This window comes from Molossus molossus, unplaced genomic scaffold, assembly GCF_014108415.1.
Source record: "Molossus molossus isolate mMolMol1 unplaced genomic scaffold, mMolMol1.p scaffold_m16_p_18, whole genome shotgun sequence".
Taxonomy (NCBI): domain Eukaryota; kingdom Metazoa; phylum Chordata; class Mammalia; order Chiroptera; family Molossidae; genus Molossus; species Molossus molossus.
The window spans coordinates 53,521,716-53,549,126 of NW_023425353.1; the positions used below are offsets into that span (position 1 = coordinate 53,521,716).

Consider the following 27,411-nt stretch of genomic DNA (forward strand, 5'->3'; position numbering starts at 1 on the left):
CTGCCCCCTTTCATAATAATTCTGCTACATTTCAGAAAAAAATACTTTTTAAAGGGACAAAAATAATTATATGAACAGGCACACAGGCACCTTGCATGGGGAGTGTCCATATACTGGCATCCTTACCTGAATAGAAGGGACATCTGTAAAGGCTTTTATAAAATCATCTTCATCAACTGCTCCAGCACCTCCTTCCTTAGAAGCACTCGCTAATTAGAAATAAAATTTACATTTTAAAGTTTATTTTTAAGCATTTTGGCATCAAAAACATAAAAAACATAATTCTTTTGAGCATAACTTTGAGAGACAATCTATTATATAAAAAAGCATTGAAAAAATCTCCAACTTCCAGAAAAGTCAAAGTACTTAGTAGTAGTCTGGCAGTAAAATTCAAACTCAAAGGCCTCACATCCCTCATCCAATGTAATAGCAAGAATACAAGAAATACAGGTGAAAGGATAATGTTTAAAAGCTGAATAGCAATCTTAAATGACACAAAATGTCAATAAATGATGGCAAATGTGATGTAGAGGATCCAGGTGTGCTACAGTGGTCAGAAAAGCAAATGTAAAAAGAAATGAGGGTCTTGAAAATTAAATTTAAATACGCAAACAAGTCCAGCTGGTGTGGCTCAGTGGTTGAGCTTCGACCCATGCACCAAGAGGTCGCAGGTTCAATTCCCAGTCAGGACACATGCCCAGGTTGTGGGCCCAATCCCCAGTGGGGGTCATGCAGGAGACGGCTAATTGATGTTCTCTATCATCGATGTTTCGTTCTCTCTTTCCCTCTCACTTCCTCTCTCTCTAAAATCAATAAAGGGGGAAAAAATTTAAGTAGGCAAACAAATCTTCTTTTATTGCACTGAGACAACAACAAGTAAACGTAATAGGTAGCTGCTGTTTAAGAGCCAGTAATTAAGCTATTGTCTTTCAGCTTCAAAGCCACTCTCATATTCTGTGGTACTGGGTCTAGGATTAAGCAAATATTTTTGTGCTGATTCTAGTGCTTTCCAGTAAAACTTTGTCAATGGGGAGTGCTGGAGAAAGCCTGGAAGCTGAAGGAAGAAGAGACCTACTTGCTACTTCCTGACTGCTTCCTGTTCTTGTCAGCAAACCCCTAGAAACTCTGGAAGAACCTTTGTTTCCAGCAGCACCTGGTTTCACTTTGCACTTTTCCAGCACTCACTAAAACAGTTCATTTCACCCATCAGAGATACCATTCGACTATACTTCCTCCTCAGAACACTGAATCAAGGCTCCACAGGGTCCTTGCTGTAAGCCTTTAAGTTTTAATAATTTTAACCTTATTTGGTTCCTCCAGCTCTAGGGATAGGAGCTGTGTACTGTAACTGCTACCTCCATGATACTTTAGTGATCTCCTTTTTCATTCTTAACTCATCAATAACCATTTAACAATTCTTTATATTAAATTATCTCCATAAAAATGTATGTTGTGGTTTCTGTCTCCTGAATGAACCCTGGCTGACACAGGTGATACTCAGTTTCTAACTCTATATATTTCTTCCTTCATAGTAAGAATTCAACACATGCAATAGATTTCAGCTACACAAGATGTATACCTCCAGATGACAACTAAAAATATCTCTCCAATTAAAAAGTTAAAAGTATTTCCCCTATTAAGTTTGTCGTCTACCAAAGAAAATATTAATACTTCAAAGTTGGATTTAATAAGTTAAAATCATCCTAATAAAAATAATACTAAGGATTTCCAAAAATATGTAAGAACCTCCTCATCTTAAAAAAATAAAACACCTTTAAAGATCATTGTATGAGTAGACCACAGAACAGCATAACAAAGTTGCAAGGCAATAAAAACTGCAAATTAAAAGCAATGACAATTTAATAAACTAAGAGAAATGAATGTGTGCTTGCTATAGGAAATTCAACTATAGAGTAAATAAATTATAGTTATTCCCTAGATATTGAAAAAAATCCATGAAAACAATAAAACTCTCAACTATATCCCTATGATCATTCCAAGTAACCGATTAACTGAAAATAATTAAAGAAAAGAAACAAAAAATAAAATACCTAGTCCTATTAACAAAACATACTATATTCATTTACAAATATCTTAATAGGGGTTTATTGTTTTTGATAGTGGGTCCCCTAATAGAAATGCAAAGCCTAGATTTTTAAAATTTCTGACCAATTTTTCACAGTTGTCTTACATGGGCCACTAAACAGAAATTTCTTTAGGGACTTGTCCTGATCAAGTAGTTCCTCAACATTTAACACAGTTTTCATAAAACAACAACAACAATAAAAACCCAACTTTCCACATTATTTAATATATTTTGTTTATTTATATACTATTTCTTGCAAATTACTTTGTTACAGTAACAAGAGCAACCACTGGGCATGTCTGAAAACACAGAATAGATTCCTGGAAAGTATGTACTTTAATTGGTGGAGGAGACCTGCACAGATGTAGCAGTTTACAAAAGGTATCATGCCTAGGACAAAATGTTAACTCCACCAACTGTTAACCCACCAGCCACAGCACAATGTCAAAAACCTTCAAGGAAATGTGGAGCATCTGAATAAATCCCAAATAAGGCCAGAAAAAAATGTTTCATTGACTAGGAACACACATAGGAAAGTCTAACTTTGAAAATTCACTCTAATTATAATACCTTTATTATCCAGTAAGGTAAATTCTGTCTTATGAGTAGGGCCAAATAAGCTAGTAGGGAGGAAAAGGGGGGAAACAGAAATTAAATTACTTTTCTTTTTCTCTTTATTGATGTTAGAGGGAGAGAAAGAGAGAGCTAGAAACATCGATTGACCGCCTCCTGCATGCCCCCTACTGGTGATCTGGCCCACAACCTGGGCATGTGCCCTGACCAGGAATCGAACCAGAGACCTCTTGGTGCGTGGGTCCACGCTTGACCACTGAGCAATACCAGCTGGGCAAAATTAAATTACTTTGGTTTTTTTTTTTTTATCCTCACCCGAGGACATTTTTCCATTTTTTGTTCAGGTAGAGTGGGAGGGAGAGAGAGGAACAGAGAGAGAGAGAGAGAGAAACATCGATGTGAAAGGAACACATCGAGTGGCTGCCACCCACACAACCGACCAGGGCCAGGGACAAACTGCAACCGAGGTACGCGCCCTTAGCGGGAACCGAACCCGGGTCTCTCAGGACCGCAGGCCGACGCTCTAACCGCTGAGCCAAACCGGCCAGGGCTAATTAAATTACTTTTAAAAGTCCCACAGAAGCTGCAGAAATGAAAGGCTACAAGTATGACTAAATGCAGCTTTATGACTATCTCAGATATGACAATTAGGTCTCTATACCTGGACCTGAGCAGTAACAAGGACTTGCATGGTTTGAATAGTTGATCCCAATCTACCTCACTCTGATTTTTTAAGAATCACTTTGTATAAGCAGAGCTACTGCTAATGGGAGTGTACTGGGTATGTGAATAGTGTAAGGCAGGACATGCTGAGCTCCGTTCCAGCCTTGCTTATCTCTTGTATACATTACAAGTAAACCTCTCACAATCCCAGTTTGCCTATTTTTCCTCACCTTGGTTTTGTCTGGCTAAAAAGTAAAAAAAGGATCCCTGCATAGGAGAATCATCTGTTAAATGAACTGTTTCATCTTACAATCATCATCCCATTCTGATACAGCTTTAAAGTTCACGTAAAAAGTACTATAAAATACTTTTAGCACCAGCAAGGAGAATGGATACCACAGGAGATATAAAGAGTAATGGGCCTTTGTGTCAAATAGTAAAGCAAGAAAAGGAGAGCTAGTATACATGCCAAGAAGAGATATATTTAGATAAAATAAGTTTGAGAGCAGAAGCACAAATAGGGGGCTGAAGGAATGAGCAATGTTCGCTTCCAACTTAACTAAAGCTCTTTCACAACAATCACTAAAAGATATTAACAGGCTAAAAACAAAATGGAAGAGCTTTACTCAGATGTCTAACCTCTCTAAAACAGGTTGGTAAAATTTTCTGTAAAGAGCCAAACAATAAATAGTTTAGGCCTTGTGGGTCATACGGTTTCTGTTGCAATGACTCAGCTCTGCCACGGTAGTGCCAGAGCAGCCACAGACAATATGCAAATGAATGAGCAAGGCTGTATTCCAATAAAGCTCTAGTTATGAACACTAACATTTACATTTCATTTTGATGTACAACTGAACTAAATGTAACATTGTATGTCACTTATACCTTAAAAAAGGAAAAAGACAATGCATTGATTGAATCTATAGATGAATTTGGAGAGAGTTGAGAGTTTTATAATACTGTCTGCCTACCCAGAAAAGGAGCATGACAATTTACTTATGCTTTTTAAAATTTCTTTTAATAAAGTTTGATACTATGTTCATCTGGCTGTTGTGGCTCTATGGTTGAGCATCGACCCACGCACCAAGAGGTCACCAGTTTGATTTCTGGTCAGGGCACATACCCAGGTTGTGGGCCAAATCCCCAGTGGGGGGCATGCAGGAGGCGGCCAATTGATGTTCTCTCTCATCGATGTTTCTATCTCTCTCTACCTCTCCCTTCCTCTCTCTAAAATCAATAAAGAAAAAAAATGTTCAGTCTTCCTCAAGTAATGTAATAATAATCAAGCCTCCAGCAGGTTTCTTATGGTACTGTCAAACTGATTCTAAAACTTAGAAGAGCAATGAGCCAAGCACTGTTGAGATACACCTGTAAAAGTAAAGGGAGGGAGTACATGTCCTACCAGGTATCGAGATTCAAAAAGCTAAGATAATTATGATAATTAGATTTAGTGCAGGCACAGACTAACTTTGAACCAAATACAAAGTTTAAAAACAGACCCACAGGCTGTGGTTCAGTTGGTTGGGCATTGACCTAGACCAGAAAGGTTGCCAGTTCCTAGGTCAGGCACATGCCCAGGTTGTGGGCTCGATCCCCAGTAGGGGGAGTGCAGCAAGTGAAGTTTCACATCCACATGGATGTTTTTCTCTCTCCCTCTCCCCGCCCCAACTTCCTCTCTCTCTAAAAATCAATAAAAGTATGTTTTAAAAAACAGAACCACAAATACATGAAACTTTGATACATGACAAAGAAGTAATTCAGATCAATGGGGAAAGCAGAATCTATTCAATAATGTCCTAAAAATCAACAAAATGCTGAGAGAATGAATTATCAAGTTTTTTGAAAAAGGATTTTCTTACCAAATATTAAAACTTATAGTAGACATTATGATTCCCATAGGAAAATGGTAGTCATCCAAAATCAAATTAAATGTTCAAATAAATACTCCAAAAATCAGAGACCAAAAAGAAGAGCAAATAAAAGTACCCACAACATATACTTGTAATACAACTAACAAATAATACTTCAAACTTCAATTTACAAATTGAATTACAAATTATATTGGGGAAATATAAACATCCAAGATCAGCAATGTCAACTACAGAGTCTTCACTAAAGAGAAAAATCTGAGAAAATTATAAGAGGAGGATTTCAGTAGCAGTAGAACATAGGCATCATATAAGGTCCTCTCGGGACCATTGCTAAGTAGTAGTTAAAAGGGGGAGGTATCCTGCCAAAGCTTGGTGATAAAGATAAGAAAGAGAAGATAAAGGCTCTATTGAAACAAAATGGTATCACAGAATCAGAAACAGAAAGCCCTCCATGCATCATTTAGTCAAGAAGCTGCACTGCACTATACCAACAGAAGAGGGCATTTTTGAACTAAGAAACGGAGTAAAATTTTTCCCCTGGCTCCATAGAATCATTTGTTATAAACAAAATTCTTAAGACATTTAAGGAAATTTGAATATAGAAGAGAAGTGCTTAAAAGGAGGTTAAGTATATAGTTTAAGAATAAATTTACAGAAAATAAAAGGGCTAAAGGAACAAGTTAAATAACATAACAAATCAGAAAAATCCAGAATATGAAATAATCTGAAATCAGACAATTGGCCTAGACTCTTCCAACAAGTCAATATCTTGCCCTGGCTGGTGTGGCTCAGTTGGTTGTCATCCCATGTACCAAGAGGTCACCAGTTAGATTCCAGTCAGGGCTCTTGCCAGGTGGCAGGCTGATCCCCAGTAGGGGGCGTGCAGGAGGCAACTGATTAATGTTTTTTCTCCCTCTTTTCCTCTCTCTAAAACAAACAAAAATCAATTTTAAAAAAAGTTAAAATAAAAACTGCAAATAATTGATAAGACAAAACAGCTCAACTAAAAAATGGGCAAATAATAACAATATGTAGGTCATAGACAAGGAAATCCTAATTCCTATTAATGGATTTAAACACTAAATCTGAGCCTCACTAAAATATAAATTCCAGGAGGGCAGAGTCTTTGTTTTTGTCATATAAAGTTGCAAACAACCTGAATGATACTGACAGGGAAACAGTTTATTAAGTTAAGGTACATCAATAATGTGTAATACTGTATACATATAAAAGGATGCGATAATTCTCCTTCTTAATGCTCAAGGATAGATATTTTGTAAAAAAAAAAAGCAAGTTGCAAAGTGTTTACTAGTATGTTTAATGAGGGAAAAATAAAATCTAATCTCAATACTTACATCAATGAAGCAAGATTAAGATGTGAAAGGATACATATCAAATTTACCACTGGTTACCTCAAGGAAATGGGATTAGAGAGACGATATAATTCAAGAGTTTTTTTTATCAAACATCTCTATTATTTGACTTGTTAACAGTGATCACGCCTTTTGTATTTAAAAAGAACAAATTATGCATTTCAATTCTTTTCATTAGTAAGAAACACACAAACTGATTAAAAAAAAAATGACGAGTTAATGAAAAAAATTAGTTTAAATTCACATGCCCATCATAAAAATAATGTTTCTTTTTACTGATTTTAGAAAGCAAGGGAGAGAAAGAAAGAGAGAGGGGGAGAGAAAGAAAGAATCATCAATGTGAGAGAGAAACATCAATTGGTTGCCTCCTGTATGCACCCCAACAGGGGATGGAACCCAAAACCTAAGTATGTGCCCTGACTGGGAATCAAACCAGCAAACTTTTGGTGTACTGGACAATGCTCCAACCAGCTGAGACACCTAATCCATGGCGAAATAACATTCTTACCAATTCAACTATATTATAATACATGTGATAAATATAAACCTGGAATTAACAGTTATTACAAACTTCTATTTTATACAGATCAAGTATAATGAGTGTTAACTAATGGAAAATTACTCATATATGCAATCTATATTAATGATATTTCACTTTTTTCAAAGGCTAACCTTGAATCAATTTGCCTACCTGTATGAGACTATAATTTTCTAACACCTAAATCTCAGTCAACATGTGTAGGCAAATGAAGTATAGGACCAAAATACTAACAATATTAACACTGGTTGGTGGAATAATAAGCATGGACAGGTATTGTAAGTTTAAAACCATGAACTTTCCATATGGTCTCCTCAATGCCTAACATAAACCCTTGCACACAGTAGGCTCTATACAGCTATAAATAAAAAAATAAAAATAAAAACAACTTATCTGTGAAGAGATTGGGGCTTCAGTTTGCCTATTAATTTCAATCAAAGTAGTTTGGCTGTTCATATATTTTCTAACATCTCAAACATTCTGAATGCTTCAAAAAATAAACCTTGAACAATGAAATTCCTTTATCACTAAGTTTTGCTCAAGAAATAGAACAGAGGTCAGTAAAAATAACTACAGCAAAACATGTATTCTTATACATAGACAAGTAGGTAACATTGATTTACATTAATAACAACATCTGCTGCTAACTCGAATCATATTTACCTTAAAATCAAAGTTTTAAGGGCATCTTATGATCGTCAGCCAATGACATGGAATTCACAGTAACTTAAGACAAAATTGTGACTGGCCAATCCCTAAACTCCAAATTTAAGCCCTACTGTTTTGCTATATGGAGTAAAAATAAGAAGTATCACATGCAGTATTTGTTAGGGGATAGCACAGGGATGATCCAAGAAGCTTTTGACAGTAAGCCAAGCACTGGCTTCTCATTTCATCTCTGCTAACAACTAACTGTCTGATCTTGGATATATCATTTAATTCCAGTCTCTTCATCTGAATCAGGATCAGATCATCTTTATGAGCCCATCCCTTCAGGGTTAAAATCTGGGGTTAGTTATCTTTCACTGTCATTAGCAGAAGAAGAGAGGAATAAAAAACAGACAAGCAGAAAAGTTACCTGGTTTTATATATAAGTTCCAAAAATTGAGGTTTACCAATTAAAACTTTGGATTCCAAGATTAAACAACAAATTCTATGAGATTTCTTTTATTTATTTAAAAAACATTTTTTAAAATTGATTTTCAGAGAGAGAGGAAGGGAGAAGGAGAAAGATAGAAACATTGATGAGGGAGACACATCAATTGGTTGCCTCCTGCACAACCCCAACTGGAGCTGGGGACGAACCACAACCGAGGTATGTGCCCTTGGCTGAAATCAAACCCATGATTCTTTGGTCCATGGGCCGATGCTCTATCTGCTGAGCCAAACCGGTCAGGGCAAGATTTGTTTTATTAAACAGGTACCAAATTCTCATAACTTGTTTAAAAAAAAAATAACAAACCAACTTTGTGTGAAAAGAAAAAATGGACATGATCAGCATAATTTGAGGAAAATAGATATTTGGATATTCTTAAAACCCAGCAGACATAAATAAAGTAACACAAATATAAAATATCCTAAAGATGCATTAAAGACTACTGAATTTGAAAAGGTGGTAATTACTTAATTCTAAGAATTCAAGTTAAAACCATTTAAAAATGTCTTTGATATTAGATGGAAATAAGAGAGAGAATATTCTGTCCACTTGAATGAGTGAGAGAGAACAGAACTTTCAAAACTGATGATTTGGTCAATGATGTATCTCAATAATTATATACAGGCCTCAATGACAAATCACTAACCTCAAAATGTGGTATTAAATATAAACAATAACAATTACATTATCATCTGATTCAATCTTTTTTTTTAAAGAACAGCAGCCAAAATAATTGGTACAGGAACAGGGAGATTATAATTCAGAAGATAAATTTTAAAAAAGCAATTTTAGCCCTGGCTGGTTTGGCTCAGCGGTAGAGTGTTGGCCTATGTGTCATAGGTTCATTCCGGCCAGGGACATGCACCTCAGTTGCGGTTCGTCCCCGGCCCTGGTTGGGGTCGTGTGGGAGGCAACCAGTGAATGTGTCCCTCTCATGTCGATGTTTCTCTCTCTCCTTCCCTTCCTCCCTCCACGCTGTCTGAAAATAAATGAAATAATATCTCAGGTGAGGATTAAAAAAAAGAAAAGGCAATTTCACAAGCAAAAACTAAAAAGTATTTCTATTTATAATTAAAAATTACAGGTTTGCTTATTCATAAATATTCTATTTTTCTAGTAATCATAATAGTTGAGCTTTAAAATGACAGATTTATGGATATTGAAAGGCAGTGATCATTACTATAAATTACAATCTCAAAGCTACAGATTCTAGAAGAATACTTATTTACCCAGTGAGATTAGTGTGGGTGGCAGAACAGCAAAGTTATTTTTGTGCTTTGCCCACTTACTAGATGCATGACCCTGGGCAAGTTACTTAACTTCTCCTAACTTCGGTTTACTCATCAGTAAAATCAGGATAATAAAGTATCAAACCCAGGGATTTGGGAGTTTAAATGAAAAAAATATATGTAAGAACACTCAATAATTTTTTTAAAAAGTATTACCTAAAATACTATAGAGAAATAAGTATTTTAAACAATCAGATACCTTCAGCAATTGTATTCCAAGCCATTAAGAAGAAGAAGAAGAGAAAAAAAAAAAGAAGAAGAAGAAGAAAAAAAGGCGGGGAGCAGGGAATGTGTTTACCTAAATTCCTATAATGATGTTACAAATCTTATTCAGAAGATGAACAATTTAAAGGAATTCACTTTAACCTTATTCTAATTAGTAAAGCACAAAGGAATCAGGAGCTTTTATAGCAATAGTATATTGGTATGGAACCCTTTTTAAAAATTTTCCCTGGCTTAAAGGTCACATACATTTATAATATGAGAACAAGTTGGAACACTGAGCCAAAGAACGAAGCAACACTAATACACACAAAAGATTAAACACAGGCCTTACTGGTTTTAATTAACTGGATAAGACACTTTGCTAAAAATAGCATACGTCTCTTTAATCTTAACATATATCCTCCAGGAGAAATAAATTAAATCTAAAACTTCAAAAGTAGATTCAGTCAGGATCCCAAAGAAGCTCACTTAATTTTATTTTGGTATCTTATCTGAAAGAAATCTGTTTAACTCAGTGAACTGTGATTGGCTTATTCCACTATTATATACCTCCACCTCCCACCATCCTATGTGTTTATTATATACCTAGAAGTAGAAATTTAATTGCCTGGAGCGAATCACCATTATATTCCATATAAATTTATGAGACAGAAAATGTATAGTTTAAACAGAGTAATTATAAAGAGAGACGGGGAAATCTTCAAGTATTTGAAAGTGATGTCAACAAATAATTCATCCTCCCAGCTAAGTTACAAGGAGAGAGATTTTAATGTAATATAAAAATAATTAATTTACCCAGAATTGAAATAGGCTTATAACCTTTCGGGAGGATACTATAACAGACTAAAAGAACATGAGAAATTCCTGCATCTTTTAATTCAGTAAACATTAGACATTTATTCCAAGAAAATGATTGGAGATGTGCTGAAAGATAATAAAAGAATGATGGCACAGTTTGTAACAGCAGAAAATCCTGAAAGCAACCTAGACATGATTTAGCTATGAATAGTGTTCAATTAATAATTTAAGACAATGAGAAAATGCTCAGGGTAATATGTACATGTGTGTGATGCCAATTCTGTCATCCTAAAAAAATATTTACACGTGTAAAGATAATTGGAAAAGTAATTATAAAAGTAATTGGAAGAAAGTACATCATAATATATCAGTTGATCATTTCTACCTGTAGTAGTATTGCAGGTGTTTTTTGTTCCAAATTTTAATTCATGAGCACATATTACTTTAATCAGATGTTGAATAATCATCTATCAGGAATATTTTTGAAAGAAATTGCTATTCTTGAATAGTGAAATGAGCTATATGACTTTCAATGTCCCCTTTACAACTGGAGGAAAACTTTCTACAACTAAATTTAAGTCAGTGAGCCTCTGTCAAGAACAGAATATCTAAAGTTTTCAAAGGACTGACAGCCAAGAATAATATTAATTTCTAAGGGAACATCAGTGTCCTCTGGCTAACAGCTCTTTTCATAGATAGAAAATGGGTAGTGAACCTAAATGAGCTGGGACAAACAAAACAAATAGAGTATATAATGAATCTGCTATTGCCAAAAGAAGCAGCAGGAGGAAGAAGAAGGAATGAAGTCTCTTCCTTATTTTTACCAAAAAGGCCACTGCCTTGATGATGATATAATCTGTGATTAATGTAGTGTAGTAATTAATGGCTACAATCATAAAAGTTACCTAACATTTTCATATCTGGTAGGATTATAAACTGAAGGGCAAGGTGGGGATGGGAGTGGTGTGGCATTAAGAAAGTTTCTGTTTCTTTAAAAAGACTATCTGATTTTATCAATTTGATTAACACCAGAAATAAAGTGACTTTTAGTAGGTAAACTATAATCTGAATTTTGATCTAAGAAAAGAAAGTAAAACATGAAAAACAGAGCTAATTACAAACCACTGGCTCAGCTTCACAACAATATTAATTATTATCACCATGCATTTCACATAGTGTCCGTTTTAAGTCAAATAAAACAGTTTCATGAAATAATTATGATAATATCATAGATTAGAAATCTATAATTCAAAATCAAGGGAAAAAAATTCCCCTTGTGATAACTAAAGGTAATCTTGTTACAAAGAACAAACCATAGAATGTCATACACTTTTTACCAGAGATAAGAATGTGTAATAGAAAATATATAATAGAGCCCTGGCCGGTTTGGCTCAACGGTTAGAGCGTCCACCTGCAGTCCGGAGAGGCCCGGGTTGGGTTCCCGCTGGGGGCGTGTACCTCGGTTGCAGTTTGTCCCCGGCCCTGGTTGGTCGTGCAGGTGGCAGCCACTCGATGTGTCCCTTTCACATCGATGTTTCCCTCTCTCTCTTTTCCTCTCTCTCCCTCCCACTCTGTCTGTACAAAAAATGGAAAGGTGTCCTCGGATGAGGATTAAAAAAAAAAAAAAAGAAAATATATAATAGAATATGATAATAAACATTTGGATGAAAATACACTCCTATAACTGCAAACAAAAAGAAAATAATTAAGCATGGCCAGTGTGGCTCAGTGGTTGAGCATCTACCCATGCACCAAGAGGTCACAGGTTCAATTCCCAGTCAGGGCACATGCCCAGGTTGTGGGTCCAATCCCCAGTGGAGAGCATGCAGGAGGCAGCCAACTGATGTTCTCTCTCATTGATGTTTCTATCTCTCTCTCCCACTTCCTTCCTCTCTAATATCAATAAAAAAAATAATAATAATAATTAAAATACTAAAGTGTAAATTACTCAAATTATTCAGAGAAATCAGTAAGACATTTCTATTTCATAGTATTTTATTTATATATTTATTTATATGCATATAAATATATAAGTAAATATATATATATTTATTCATACATATGTGTATGTATACATATACCATACCAGCTTTCTTGCTAGTTATATGACACATTAAAGATGTTAAAATGAAATATTTATGATAGTTTTCCTATATTTAGAATATAATGAGACATGAAAAATAATGTACGGTTGTACAGAAATATCAAGAGAACACAACTTACAGAACTTGGTCAAAATACACAGTTCTCCTTTTTGTTTTAAATAAATAAATGATAGAAAAAAAAACCCACAAAAATCCTAAAGACTATGATTTCCCTACCAGTTATCATAAATAAATAAAAATCTCTTCCCCAAATTTAAACTCATATTTATTAACAAAAAAAAAGGAAAAAAGGAGAAAAAGAAACTGTTCTTTTAGTATCAAACATTTACCCTTTTTTGTATAGGATTTATTACATCAGAAAAACATGGCAGAAACTAGCACCTGAAAAGAACTCATGGCTTTCTATTTGTATATGAAAAAATACACATTCAAAAAAATTAAAATAAACAATATGCTATAAACAGTTCTAATATGATCCAAGAAGGTACTATGCATATGCAGCATAACTGCATAAAACATGTTTTTTCCTATTTATTATTATCTAATCCAGAAACCATTTTTGAGGCAATTTTACTTGACCACCACCCATTTCCTTTTGTGGCAAATGATTCAATACCCAGTATCTGCACCCATTTTTTTTTTAATGTTGGAGAATTTAAGACACACTACCCTGATGAATGCATAAAAACATCAAATAAATCAGTATTTCTTTAACTATAGTATCTAAAAATTAATAGCCAAATTCTACAAAAAATGCAAAACCCACAAAAAACGACCTTAAATATCTCCCTTTAATAATGGTATCTGAAAAATAAGTATGTTCAAGAAAACACTAATTCACATATATTCTGACAAGAAATAGCAATATACAATATTTTAAACATTTTGAAAAGACAGCACCTTCTTCTGCGTGTTGCAAAAGACTCTAGGATCTGCAATCATGCTGCAGTCTTGAATAAATATATTACTCTGAAGTTCTAAGTATATGTGGCCATATCGAGGGCACATCAGATTTGAAATGGATTTACATTACCTCCAACTTTAGGGCCACCTGCTGAACCAGGCTTCCTTGCACTGTTGACAGGATTTCCGGATGTTTTAGGTGCAGGAACCTTGAAGGCTGAAGAAGCTGATGATGGCCTATTTCCATCCACTGATTCTTCATCATCAAAGCTTTTATCTGTACAAAGCATTAAGAAAATGTGTCTTTAAGAGAACTAAGCTTTGCTCCATTTTCCATTAGACAAAAATCAAATAAAACTATATATAAAACCATAACGTTGTGAGATATATAATACAAAATAAAGCTCCTTTGAATAAGCATTTATATATTGGCTAACACTATATAAAATAACCGAGTGTAATTTAAAATCAGATTGCAATATTATTATATTTACTACTTATATCTATAAAGTCAAAACATAAAACCAAATATATTAACTCTAAAGATAAAAAAAGCATTTTTCCTTTTTTTTGCTACTAATATAAGCATTTTCTGCCAGCTCCTCCCACAGTGCATCTTCCAGCACACCCTGCCTTATTCCTTATACCCATATTCTGCAACTTACAATCACAGATCCGTTTGCAAATCAGTCGCCTCATTCCTCTGAAAGCTCTTAATTTTCCTCACCCTAGGATGCTCCCCAATGGTTCACATGGCCACATACAGTATATATGATACTAATCAAAGATTCTATCAAAAATAGATAGAAACAACCACAGAACCACCACTGAGGTTTGTGCCGGCATTTTTCTTTCTCTTCCCTGCCCTAGGTACTGTAACAGCCAATCAGCTGCAAGGTGACATCATCTTATGGCAGCTACTGCCAGATGAAAGGTAAAAATTCTCCATGTATTTAAAAAATCTATGCAGCTGCAATCTTTATTTTGTATCAAAATTTCAAAGGCATTCAATACTAAGGTTCATAAACCTAAATTTGTATTCTCTTATTTGGCTCACATGAAAATTTATACAACTAGAAAATAAGATTTTATGCATATCCATTCTGCTTGTGTGCTTATTATTGCATCATTAAAACATGGAATATCACAGTGCTTCTTAATGTGCATAATTAACTCTGTAATCTAACAATTTGCTGTTTATTTAGGTCATAGAAACCAAACCGAACAATTTGTTTTCATAAATGATTCTAAAATATTCTATAAAGCTCCCTTTAGAATATTTATGATCACACTAGTATCATCTCCTAGTATAAAATGAAACACCCCTACATCCACCCTCACCAAGAAAATGTATGCATTTTACTCGTCAGAGAAGTTGGTTTTCTCTAGGACCCTGCACAAGTCAACCACGACAAACAAGATGGGCGAGGCAGAGAGAGGCAGCTTTATCACAGGCTTCAGATCAATACACCAGAATCTTTCTCTTTCAATCTGCTTCCCCCTTAGCTATGCAACTATCCAAATCAAGGAGGAATAGCCATCCCTACAATCTTAAATATATATTTAAAGAAAATGCAACAAACAAGTGTTAAAAGGTTTCATTAGAAACAAGAAAATCAAATAGACACCCTAATATAAAGCCACATTCCATTTCAGCAAGTGTTTTTCTTAAATAGCAAAACTTGTAGGAAAAACGTATCTTCTAGTCAAATGCATAATACTATAAGGGAGTCAGTTTGGATCACTTAAAACCTGTGCTCTATGTAGACTGCTGTATTAAAAACACTAATACAATTCCAAATAAATTTTCTGCCACCACTATGTAAAAAATGTAGCTAAGACAGAGAGTAGATACACAAATCTACAGAAAGATGAGTACTGAAACACTGAGTAGCCAGAAGTTCCCATGGAAACAGTGTTCTGTTCCTACAAACAGAAGAATTGAAGAGAGTAAATGTCTCTACTATTTAAAAAAAAAAATTTAACTCTTAACATTCTCAAACTACTGAGAAATTAGTTGTTAACTTATCAAAATAAGGCTAAGAAAAGTATACAAATCATAATGATGCAGCTCAATGAATTTTCACAAAATGGACATTCCAGTGCAACCAATCTCCAGAAAGAGGTCATTATCAGCATCCTGTGAGCACCACCCTCACTGAACCTCCTAAAGTCACCAGTTCCTACCATAGCAAACTGGCCTTGATTTTTAACACCGTAAGTTTGTTTTGCCCATTTGTGAACTTCATATAAAAGGAATCACACAATAGGTACTCTGGTACCTGGCTTCTTTTCACTCAATGTAATGTTTAGAAGATTCATTTTCATTATAGTTTTCTAGTATATAAATGTTCCACAATTTATTAATATTCATTCTACTGTTGATGAACATTTGAGTTGTTGCCAGTTTGGATTATTATAAAACAGTACTCCCCAAGAGGTAAGCAAGCAAAGTTAAAAGGTTCTAAGGCTTTTCCCCATTATTGCAGAAGTAGTCAACTTCCCTAGATACAGTAATTTATTTAGATTGTAGTAAGTCAAAAATGTGTATTGTAACCACTAGAGCAGTGGTATTCAACATGTAGTCCAGGACCAGCAGCTGAGCATCATCTGGCAATCTGTTAGAAATGCAAATTCTGGGACCCTAACCCAAATCTACTTAATCAGAAACTCTGGAGATAGGGGCCTAGTAATCTGTATTAACAAGGCCTCCTAGTGATTCTGATGCATGATCAAATTTAAAAACTACTGCCCTACAGCAGGAGTTGGCAAACTTAGTCTGTAAAGGCCATGTAACAAATATTTTAGGCTTCACAAACTATATATATATATATATAGAGAGAGTGTGTGTGTCTCTGTGAAAGTACTCAACTATACCACTATAGTGCCAAAGCTGTCATACACAATATGTAAGTAAATAGGTGTGGCTGTATTTCAATAAAATTGTATGTACAAGACAGGAGGGCATCTGGATTTGGTGTGCAAGCAATAATTTGCCAATCCCAGCTCTAGAGCAACCACTAAAATATGAGTAAATGTATAGATAAATTAATTTTAAAAAGCTAAAACAATAAAAAAATAATTGATTAATTGAGAACCAGGAAAGGAGTCAAAAAGAAAGGTAGTTATTGACTTATTTTCCCATTTATCTTCAGATGGAGTGGGGGGGGGGGAGATGTGAGAGAGACACACCAATTGGTTGCCTCCCACTCAACCCTGACCAGGGCTGGGGACCGAATTGCAACCAAGGTACATGCGCCCTTGACCATAATCGAACCCACAACTCTTTGGTCCACGGGCCGACACTCTAACCACTAAGCCAAACCGGCCAGGGCCCAAAACAGTATTTTTAAAATAGGTTGCTTAAATGAAATATACTTTACATGAGGTCACATTAAAATAAAAGTAAAATGAAAGAGACAGACCATGGCAAACACCAACCAAAAGAATGCTGGTATAAGCTATACCTCAAACAAGCAGCTTGAAGAGATAAAAAGAGATATTAGAGATAAAGAAAGACTTTTAATAATGATAAAAGGGTAAATCCAGTACCCTAAATTTTTATGAATCAGTAACACAGCTTCAACTACATAAAGCAAAAAAAACAAAGAACTAAAAAAAGGGGCAAATTTACAACCATAGAGGGCAATATATTTTTACTCACTTCCAATAAAGTTTTATCTTTTTAGATTATAAGCTAAAAAATTTCGTAAAATTACCTCATCACAAGGCCCCCCTTAAAAATAGTTTGTAATTTATTTACGTTATAAATATTCTAGGCTTAAAAACAGTTTTTTATGTCATTATCTTTTAATGTATTAAAATATCAAAATCTGTATTAAATATCAGGTACTTTATTTAAATTATTTTAAAATAATTATTATATAACCTATATACTAAATAAATCTGTTATTTTTTAGGGAGGGTTGAGGCATACACTAAAAAAAATACTCCTTTTTATTAAAAATATTTTCTTTTTTTTTTTTTTTATCCTCACCCGAGAACTTTTTTCCATTTTTTGTTCAGATAGAGCGAGAGGGAGAGAGAGGGAGAGAGAGAGAGAGAGAGAGAGAGAAACATCGATGTGAAGGGACACATCGAGTGGCTGCCACCCGCACGACCAACCAGGGCCAGGGACAAACTGCAACCAAGGTACGTGCCCTTAGCGGGAACCGAACCCGGGTCTCTCTGTACCGCAGGCCGACGCTCCAACCGCTGAGCCAAACCGGCCAGGGCTAAAAATATTTTCTTAATAACTATAAAGTATCAGAACAAATCTGCCATATTTCTTCCTAGTACCTCTCACTTCCTGAAATAAGATACTTTTATGAGTGAACTAGAACATGGTTTGGAAAAGAACAGAACTTTTTCTTGTTTATGCTATAACCCCATTACCTACAACAATCCTGAGATAGCTGTCACAGATAACTCTTCTTCCTCAGAGTTTATTCTCAGCATAATGTGTCCTGAGTTAAACGAAGTCACATCTCATTGTTGCTCTAAATCCTATGACTCCATAAAAGGTCTACCAGGACTCCAAGATCTATGAGAGCTTAGATATCAAGTAGGGCTCTCTAATCTCATCTTCTACTTATTATCCATCTTTCTCTCCAATCCAGCTTCACCAATCTCCTTGCTCTGGCTCATATCAGGGTCTCTACACTTGCTCCCTTTACCTAGAATACCCTTTCCCTCCTTCAAATCTTTACTGACCTATTACTTTCTCAAGAGTTCTTCTCCAGATACTAAAATTGTAAACCTTCCAAAATTCTGACACTACTAGTCTACCCCTATACGGACATCCTTTATTTCTCTCCCTAGCAGTTATCATTTATATATTTTAACTTGTTTTGATTATGATTTCTCTTCTCCCACTGAAATGTACTGTCTATTAGGGTGAGAACCGTTGTCTGTTTTGCCAACTGCCATATCTCCAACATGTGGAACAATGCTCAGAATGGCACACTGCATAGTAGGGAGACTTTTGGTCTCCAGGAAAAACATTAACACAGGTTATTTGAAAAAAAATTCCAAAAGGCAAACAAACTAAAACCAGTTTTAAAATATCTCCTGAAAACAATAAATACCTGACAAAACACTAAGAAATATAAGAATAAACCCGCAATATTTAGACATCTATTCTGAAGGCCTGTGGGGCAAAGGGAATAAATTAAAAAATCATATAAGATGCAAACTCTAACAGGAGAGTCTTCCCACAAAAAGTTAGTATACCAAATGAGTACACAGATGCCCTTGAACAACGTGTGTTTGAATTGCACTGGTCTATTTATATGTGGGGTTTTTTCAATAAATACCTGTACTGTTTAGACCTGCAGTTGGGAGTCCACAGATGTGGTGGGCTATTGCATGCACTGATCTACACCATTTTTTTAGGGGACTTCAGCATCTGACTTTGGTATCCATGGGGTTCTAGACCAATCTCCCTTGGTTATTGAGAGTAGTTAAGTTTTGGGGGAGTCAAAGGTTATACGCACATTTTCAACGGTATGGGGTGGGGGCTGTACAGTTGTTCAAGGATTGACTGTATTCTCAAGGTTAAAGTGAACTATAAGTAAGACATTAACTTTTTATAGTCTTTCCTTTTTTTCTAACTTTTCTCAAAAAAGGGCAATAAACAAGTAAATCAAATGGAGTACATCATTTAGGTCAAATGCACTGGCAGTCAAACCCTTAAACTCAGTAGGCTCACACTTGTAGTACTCCCAACCAACAGCCAAAGCAAATGCAAAATTTTCCTGGAAGAAAAGTCTCTGGCCTCACATTATTTGCAAAATAATTTTCCAAAGATCACTTAGCATGCCAGGAAACAAGACATCAAGAACAAGAACAAATAGAAAGAAAGAGACAATAGGAATAGATCCCACTTTAAATCCTAGAATTATAAAGCACAGACTATAAAATATCTATACTTGCAAGCTTTTATTAGGCAAATTGAAAATATCTTCAGGGGTGAGAAAATTATAAAAAAGTGACATCGGTTTTCTAAAACAAACAAGCAGCCCTGGCCGGTTTGGCTCAGTGGTTAGAGCGTCGGCCTGCGGTCCGGAGAGACCCAGGTTCGGTTCCCGCTAAGGGCATGTACTTCGGTTGCAGTTTGTCCCCGGCCCTGGTTGGTCGTGCGAGTGGCAGCCACTCGATGTGTCCCTTTCACGTCGATGTTTCTCTCTCTCTCTCTCTTCCTCTCTCTCCCTTCCACTCTATCTGTGCAAAAAATGGAAAAATGTCCTCGGGTGAGGATAAAAAACAAACAAACAAGCAAATAAAAATAACTGAAATTTAAACTTAGTGGGACAACAGATTAGACACAGCTCAAGGGATCATTAATGAACTACAAGGTAAATCAGAAAAAAAATATCACCTAGGATTCATGTAGTAGGTGCTTTAATATTTGCTGAATAAATAGAATCAAATACAGAAAACATGTACCTCGGTTGCAGTTTGTCCCCGGCCCTGGTTGGTCGTGCGGGTGGCAGCCACTCGATGTGTCCCTTTCACATCGATGTTTCCCTCTCTCTCTTCCTCTCTCTCCCTCCCACTCTGTCTGTACAAAAAAAAAAAAACTACTAGAAAAATACAGCCCTGGCCGGTTTGGCTCAGCAGTTAGAGCGTCGGCCTGCGGTCCTGAGAGACCCGGGTTTGGTTCCCGCTAAGGGTGCATACCTCAGTTGCAGTTTGTCCCCAACCCTGGTCGGTCGTGCGGGTGGCAGCCACTCGAGGTGTTCCTTTCACATCGATGTTTCTCTCTCTCTCTCTGTTCCTCTTTCCTCTCCCTCCCACTCTACCTGAATAAAAAATGGAAAAATGTCCTCGGGTGAGGATAAAAAAAAAAACCTACTAGAAAATACAAACTAATAATGTTAGCAGGCTCTAGTGGTTATGTGTTTGATGGAGATGAAAAAGGACAGAAAAAAGAGAGAACCTGATAAAGAAAAAAAAAGATGGAAATGGAGGAGATAGAAATAGGAAAAGGAGATGATGAGGGAGGAAAAAGAGACAATGGAGAGGAAAAAGAAATAGTGACAGGGAGAAGGATATGGAAATAAAGGAAGAGGTGATGGAGGAAGAAATGGACAAGAGGAAATGGAGGAGAAGGTGAGGAGGAAGGAGAGATGGACACAGAGGAGGAAGAAATGGAGGAGGAGATAGGGAGTAAGAGAAGGGAGAGGAGAAGGCCAGGCAGAAAGGCGGGGGGGGGGGGGGGGCTGACTAGGGTAAGGCTTTACCTTATGTTGCCTTCATATTACACTAGAAAAATGTCCTCAATAAGCACTGAGCTGCTACAGGCCCATAATTCCCTATCTGCATGCCTAAAAGCCAAAAGCTCTAAAAGTCTTTTGTCTTCAATTCATCTGGCAGCAAAATCTGAACTGATTTGAACTTCATGTATGGCAAAACATAATGTGAACTGACATAAGGCTATTTACTGTCTTTATTTCACTTACTGCAAAAAAACATTAATGTGCTTGATTACAAGGTACAGCCCCAAACCCAGCTGGGGTTGCAATATAATACATGGTGTAAGACCATATTACTTTTCCAATGTCTAACATATTCTAAGTGGTTCTCGTGATTTCAAATAAGAAATTATAAATTGCCCTGGCCCGGTGGCTCAGTTGGCTGGAGCATGGTCCCATACACCAAAAGGTTTTGGGTTTAATTCCCGGTCAGGACACCTACCTAGGTTGTAGGTTCAATCCTCCAGTCGGGACATGTATGGGAGGCAACAGATCAACATTTCTCTTTCTCTCCCCTCTTCTTCTCTTTCTAAAACCAATAAAAACATATCCTCGGGTGGGGATTTAAAAAAAAGAAAAAGAAAAATATTATAAGTTTCTATTACCATAATCCAGTCCTTTCCCCCGCCTTTTTTTCCTTTTTCCCTTCAAAGAAAATCCATATACATATTAAAATGGCTATTCGAATGTTCCACTTCACTTTTAAGGGCACATGTATTCAAAAACATGAAATTTCTGCATCAGAATTCATATACAAGATGAAAACCTGTTTCATCTAACATGGCAAACCAAAGAGCATGTCAAGACTTTCCACCATGTCTCATGAAAAAAAGAAAAAATGGTTTCATTTTTTGTGAATTTTCCTCAGTGAATCAACCAACCAGTTCAGGAAGAAGAACCTACAACACAATAGACTTGCGTGCACAAAACAGACTGTTTCATATTAAGTAGTTTCTTATACCAAAGTTCCTCTTTCTACTTGAAACTATATCCTTCCTTATTCTAATTAAAACAATGAGCAATAGGATTTTAGATTTCTGAACTGTTTCACACTTTTGCATATCCAACAATGATCATGGTTATATATATATACACACACATATATATATGTTTATCTCTCTCTCTCTCTCTATATATATATATATAGAGAGAGAGAGAGATAGATATTTATTTATATATTTTTTTTAATCCTCACCTGAGGACATTTTTCCACTTTTCTGTTCAGAATAGAGTGGGAGGGAGAGACAGAGAGAGAGAAACATCGACAGAAAGGGACACATCGAATAGCCGCCACCCGCACGACCAACCAGGGCCGGGGACAAATTGCAATCGAGGTACGCGCCCTTAATGGGAACCGAACCCGGGTCTCTCTGGACCGCAGGCCGATGCTCTAACCACTGAGCCAAACTGGCCAGGGCCACTACGCTTTTTTAACAGGATATTGTCCTTGGCATTCCTCTGACCTCACAGGTCCCTTTTGCTCAGTTTCTTACTCCATTACTCAACCATTAAATGCTGAATATTCTCCTCTCCACACTACACACTTTCTCAATGGCTTCATCAATCCTCAATAGGTTTAAATATCTTCTATATGCCTAAACCTTCTCTCATATATATTCAACCGCCTATGAGAAATCTCCTCTATGAATATCTCAAAAGCATCTCTAATACGACATAGGTAACTTAACACCAACAACATCTCCAAACCTGTTCTCCCTGTCTTCCCTATGCCAGTATATAATATCATCTAGTCAGCTCAAGCTCACACGCAACCTGGGAACCTCATTCCGAGTTCTCTCCTCTGCCCTGCATGGATCGTCTATCAGCAATTCCTGCTGTATATAACTCCAAGTTACATAACTCCTACTACTCTTTACTTCTGCTGCCACTCCTAGTCTAAAACCAAACCAATAGCATCTCTGCCTATTATAACTTCCCAACTCATCTCCTTGCTTCCATTCTTGACCTTTCAAACCACAAAGTAGATAATGTAATACTCTAAAAAGTATAATTTGCAACAATGACTGCTGAAACTGTTCAGTGAAAGATAGGGAACTTTATATGAGGCTGATAACACCTGAATCCACTATTCAATATTAATACAAAGACAATCAGACAGTGTATGCCTCTGACAAAAAAATACCACCTACAAAAATTTGTATCAAAAAGAAAAAAGACAAAACAAGAGACAAAAACAACAAAAATTCAGACTTGATTCTGATCAAGCCATTAGAAGAATTTTCAATTTTCAGGAAATACAGGGGATATAAAAACATTAAAAAACAACAACAACAACATAAAATCACATGGCAATGCAATCAATGACAACATCTAGGATGTGAGAAAACTTTACCTAACAGATGTTTTTTTTTTTTCTTCAACAAAAAATGACAGAGGAGAAAAACACAGACAACTACTTTAAATGAATAGAGCCTTAAGAGGTATATCACCCAACTGCAGCGGTAAACCTTGTTTGAATCCCAATTTAAAATGTAAAACGATATCGCCCTGGCCAGTTTGGCTCAGCGGTTAGAGTGTCGGCCTGCGATTCAGAGAGACCCGTGTTCGGCTCCTGCTAAGGGCTCATACCTCGGTTGCAGTTTGTCCCTGGCCCTGGTTGGGTCGTGTGCGGGAGGCAGGTACTTGATGTGTCCCTTTCACGGTGATGTTTCTCTCTCCCTCTCTTCCTCTCTCTCCCTCCCACTCTATCTGAACAAAAAATGGAACAATGTCTTCAGGTGAGGATAAAAAAAAAGTAAAAAGATATTCATGAAACAAGGAAATATGCACGTGCACACACATACATATCCTAGTCCAAAAAAGATAGTAGGGCTGGGATAGATAGGAATACTAATAAATAAAAATAGACTATGTATTGATAATTTCTTGAAGCTGGATAATGGATGGTAATGGAGGTTTATCACAATAATCTCTATTTCTGAGTATGTTTGAAATTTTTCCTAAAAAAAACAAAAAAAACAAAAAAAAATCACTTGAATCACTTTACTCTCTTCCTTAAAACCCTGCAATGGAACCCCAATAAAATGATAAGTAACATCATAAGAGCAAAGAAAATAAGGCGGGGCAAAGTATGTGAAATCAGCACCTAAAAGATAGCAACAAATTCTCATAAAATGCAAATAAAAAGGATGGAAGGCTTTTGAAGAATAACACCACAGCAAAGATACAACTTAGAATTCTCAGAAGCCTACTAAAACAGCAGAAAGAACTGATGTACCTTGTAGAATGACAGAAAAGTGATAATATCGAAGCCAGAAAATACAGGAATAATGAGCAAAGAACAACTGAAATATCTACGAAATGATTTCATCATTAAGCTCTTTCCACCCCCATCTCAGGGAGCTCAATATTCTACAGGTGTGTATGTTCATGCTTACATGTGTACACATACACATACACACAATTCCATAAAAATGGAGCCATCAGAAAAGGAAAAACCAAGTTCTTGGGACCATTTGAACTTTTATTTGGCAAAATTAAAATTTAATAAAAGAACTAGATGAGAGTCAAGGAAATTCCCCAGAATACAGAGTAAAAAAGAAAGATGTACAACTCAGAAGACAAACAAAAAAGACACAGTGAATCATCCCAGGAGCTTAATCAGCTGACCAATAATAATTCCATAAAGAGAGACTAAAACTAATGAAGGAGAGAAACTTATCAAATAAATAACAGATTTCCCAGAGCTGAAGAAAATCACAAGCCCTCAGAAGTGAAAGAATAAAACAGTAAAAATTTGAAATGTCTTCATTAAAACTAAAATGAAAAATTCCAGTAAAACAATTAGAAACTGAAAATCCAAATGCTTCAAAATAAAGCAATGACCAAATTTTAATATTCACTTGACAATATCTCAGCAGCACAGTCTTAAACAAAACTATTTTATTTATTTTAAAAAAAGAAAGTTTATTTCATACAGATTTTAAGAGACCAAAAAATTTGATAAAGTCTCTTAAAATTTCTAGATACTCTCGGTATTAACTATTTGAAGACATTTATCCTTTCCTTTAAAGGGGCCCTTTAAAAATTCAAGACCTTCAATAGTTCAATGAAGTAAAGGAGCAAACACAATTTAAAGCATTATCTGGTATTAATCAAATTAACATTATTTCATAAAAACATAATATCAAACTAAATAATAAATGCACTTCATAATAAGGTTTATTCAGAACCTTTACAAAATCTAGTCATTTCACGTAAATTTTCATGACAGCTACAGGTTGGTCATAATAGCTATCAAGAACATCAAGTATACCATCCTACAAAGAAAAGACAGACATAAACCTTATCGTGTTTGAGGCTATGTTGCTACTGGTGTCCAACATCTTGCACCCAAATGGGTAAATAGGCCTGCTTCAAGAAAGCTAAGATTTTCAATCTTAATATCACTTCTTACTGCTTCTATTGTTGCTAAGTGCTCAATCTTTTGTCTCTTGTAGTTTACTTTTTCTCCTTATAAACTTGTTCCCCCTTGTCATTGCTCCTAGAAGAAAAGTTGGTATTTTTGCCCGTAAATTAGAGTTGCTTTCTTTTTCTTTTTTTTTATCCTCACCCGAGGACATTTTTCCATTTTTTGCACAGACAGAGTGGGAGGGAGAGAGAGGAAGAAAGAGAGAGGGAAACATCGACGTGAAAGGGACACATCGAGTGGCCGCCACCCGCACGACCAACCAAGGCCGGGGACAAACTGCAACCGAGGTACATGCCCCTAGCAGGAACCGAACCCGGGTCTCTCCGGACCGCAGACGGACGCTCTAACCGCTGAGCCAAACCGGCCAGGGCAGAGTTGATTTCTTTCAGTGATTTAAATTACCTAATCACAGAATACTGCAGGGTATGGAAGAGATCTATTCAGTATTCAGCATAATTTCTTACTATTGTTCCCTAGCCCCAAACCAGTAGTTTTATGTCAATTTGGAGTGGTCCCAGAAGGCTTACTTCTAGAAAGCCAAAGTTATATTATCAGTTGTATACATTTTTTAAAAAGATTCCTATTTGAAATAATAAACTGTGTTGAAATATTAAAAGTTTACAAATAGTCTATTTGCAACAAAACCTGGTTTCTTTCCATCCACTCAGCAGCATAACAACAAAAGGCCAAATTCCTCTCATGAGTTTTTGAGGCAGATTGCAGGGCTCAGTGCCACATAATAATCCTACAGGTTTTTAACTCTATCAGGTTTGAGTGTCCAGAGTTACTTCACAATCATCTTACTGTTTAGTTTTATACTCCTGGGTAAGGATAAATATAACTAAACAGAAAGATACCTGAAACTCTTCAATTGATAGTCTTTATAGTGCTTCACAAATCCAAGTTTGCTGAAGTTAAGCTTATATAACATATTTAATAGATACTAGATGAATAACCAGAATAGATAAAGAGCAACTATAAATAAGCAACAAAAAAGTCAAATAACCAAAAAGTTGCCTAAGGATGCAGGAAGGCAATCCACAGAAAAAGAAATACAAATGAACAAATGTATGAAGATGATCAACCTCATTAAAAAGCAGAGGTGTTTTTAAAAGATATTTGCCCTGGCCAGTTTGGCTCAGTGGTTAGAGCATCAGCCTGTGGTCCAGAGAGACCTGGGTTCGGTTCCCGCTAAGGGCAGGTACCTGGGTTCCAGTTTGTCCCCGGCCCTGGTTGGATTGTGCAGGAGGCAGCCACTCGATGTGTCCCTTTCACATCGATGTTTCTCTCTCCCCGCCCCCCCACTCTATCTGAACAAAAAATGAAAAAAAAAAAAAAGTCCTCGGATGAGGATGAAAGGGTGAGATATTTTTCACTCATCTGATAAGAAAATTTATAAAAGGTTAATAACAAAAACTGAAAAGAATTCAGGATAACAGGCAATGTTGGTGGTAAGTGGTAAAGCCTCTTTCAGAGGAAATTAGCTAGAGCTAACTTAATTTGAAGTAAAAAAAGTTGATCCAGAAATTCTACTTCTAGACTATTTTAAGAAATATATACGTGTAGGTGTATGTGTATATACACACATGTTTTGTATAAAGGTATTTTGTCATAATCATTTAGAAAAATTATATGTGATTAAACAATCTAAAATTCCATAAAAGAAGAAATGGTTATGATACATCCAATACTATGGAATTCTATGCAACAGTTCAAACAAATAAGGCAGTTACACATGATTACATTTAAAAAAAAAATCTCTATGTCATACTGAGTACATAGCAAATGGCAAATATATGTTCAGACTGATATAATTTATGTAAACTCAGTAAAAACAAAACCACTTATTTTGATACTTAATATGCATGTAAGGCACAGTAAAAGGTATGGAAAAACAAACTCCATACTAATAAAAGTGTTCATCTCTGTTTATACCTGGGATTAAGGCTTAGAGGTACTTCCAAGGGGACTTTTGCTCTATCTGCATTGTTTAAATTTTGAAAAGAAGATTGTGTTTGTGTTAAGTTCATAATTAAAAATGAAGGAATAAAAAACAACATAGGAATAGCGTAATCCATTTGTTATATATATGTTCACATAGTAATAGTATGGTTTATGTGCATTATATGTGAAAGACTAAATA

At 35.8% G+C, this 27,411-nt stretch overlaps 1 protein-coding gene across 14 annotated transcripts in view; it reads right to left on the bottom strand.

The window, feature by feature from the left end:
* The window catches only part of CLASP2 (cytoplasmic linker associated protein 2), a 158,665-nt gene that overhangs the window by 93,695 nt on the left and 37,559 nt on the right, over positions 1 to 27,411 (bottom strand). For all 14 annotated transcript variants that reach the window (XM_036266077.1, XM_036266076.1, XM_036266073.1 and 11 more), the window contains 2 exons: positions 13,711 to 13,857; positions 127 to 209 (listed from right to left, as the gene is read on the bottom strand). In XM_036266077.1, the coding sequence (XP_036121970.1) occupies positions 127 to 209; positions 13,711 to 13,857 (230 nt within the window). The remainder of the gene's footprint in view (positions 1 to 126; positions 210 to 13,710; positions 13,858 to 27,411) is intronic.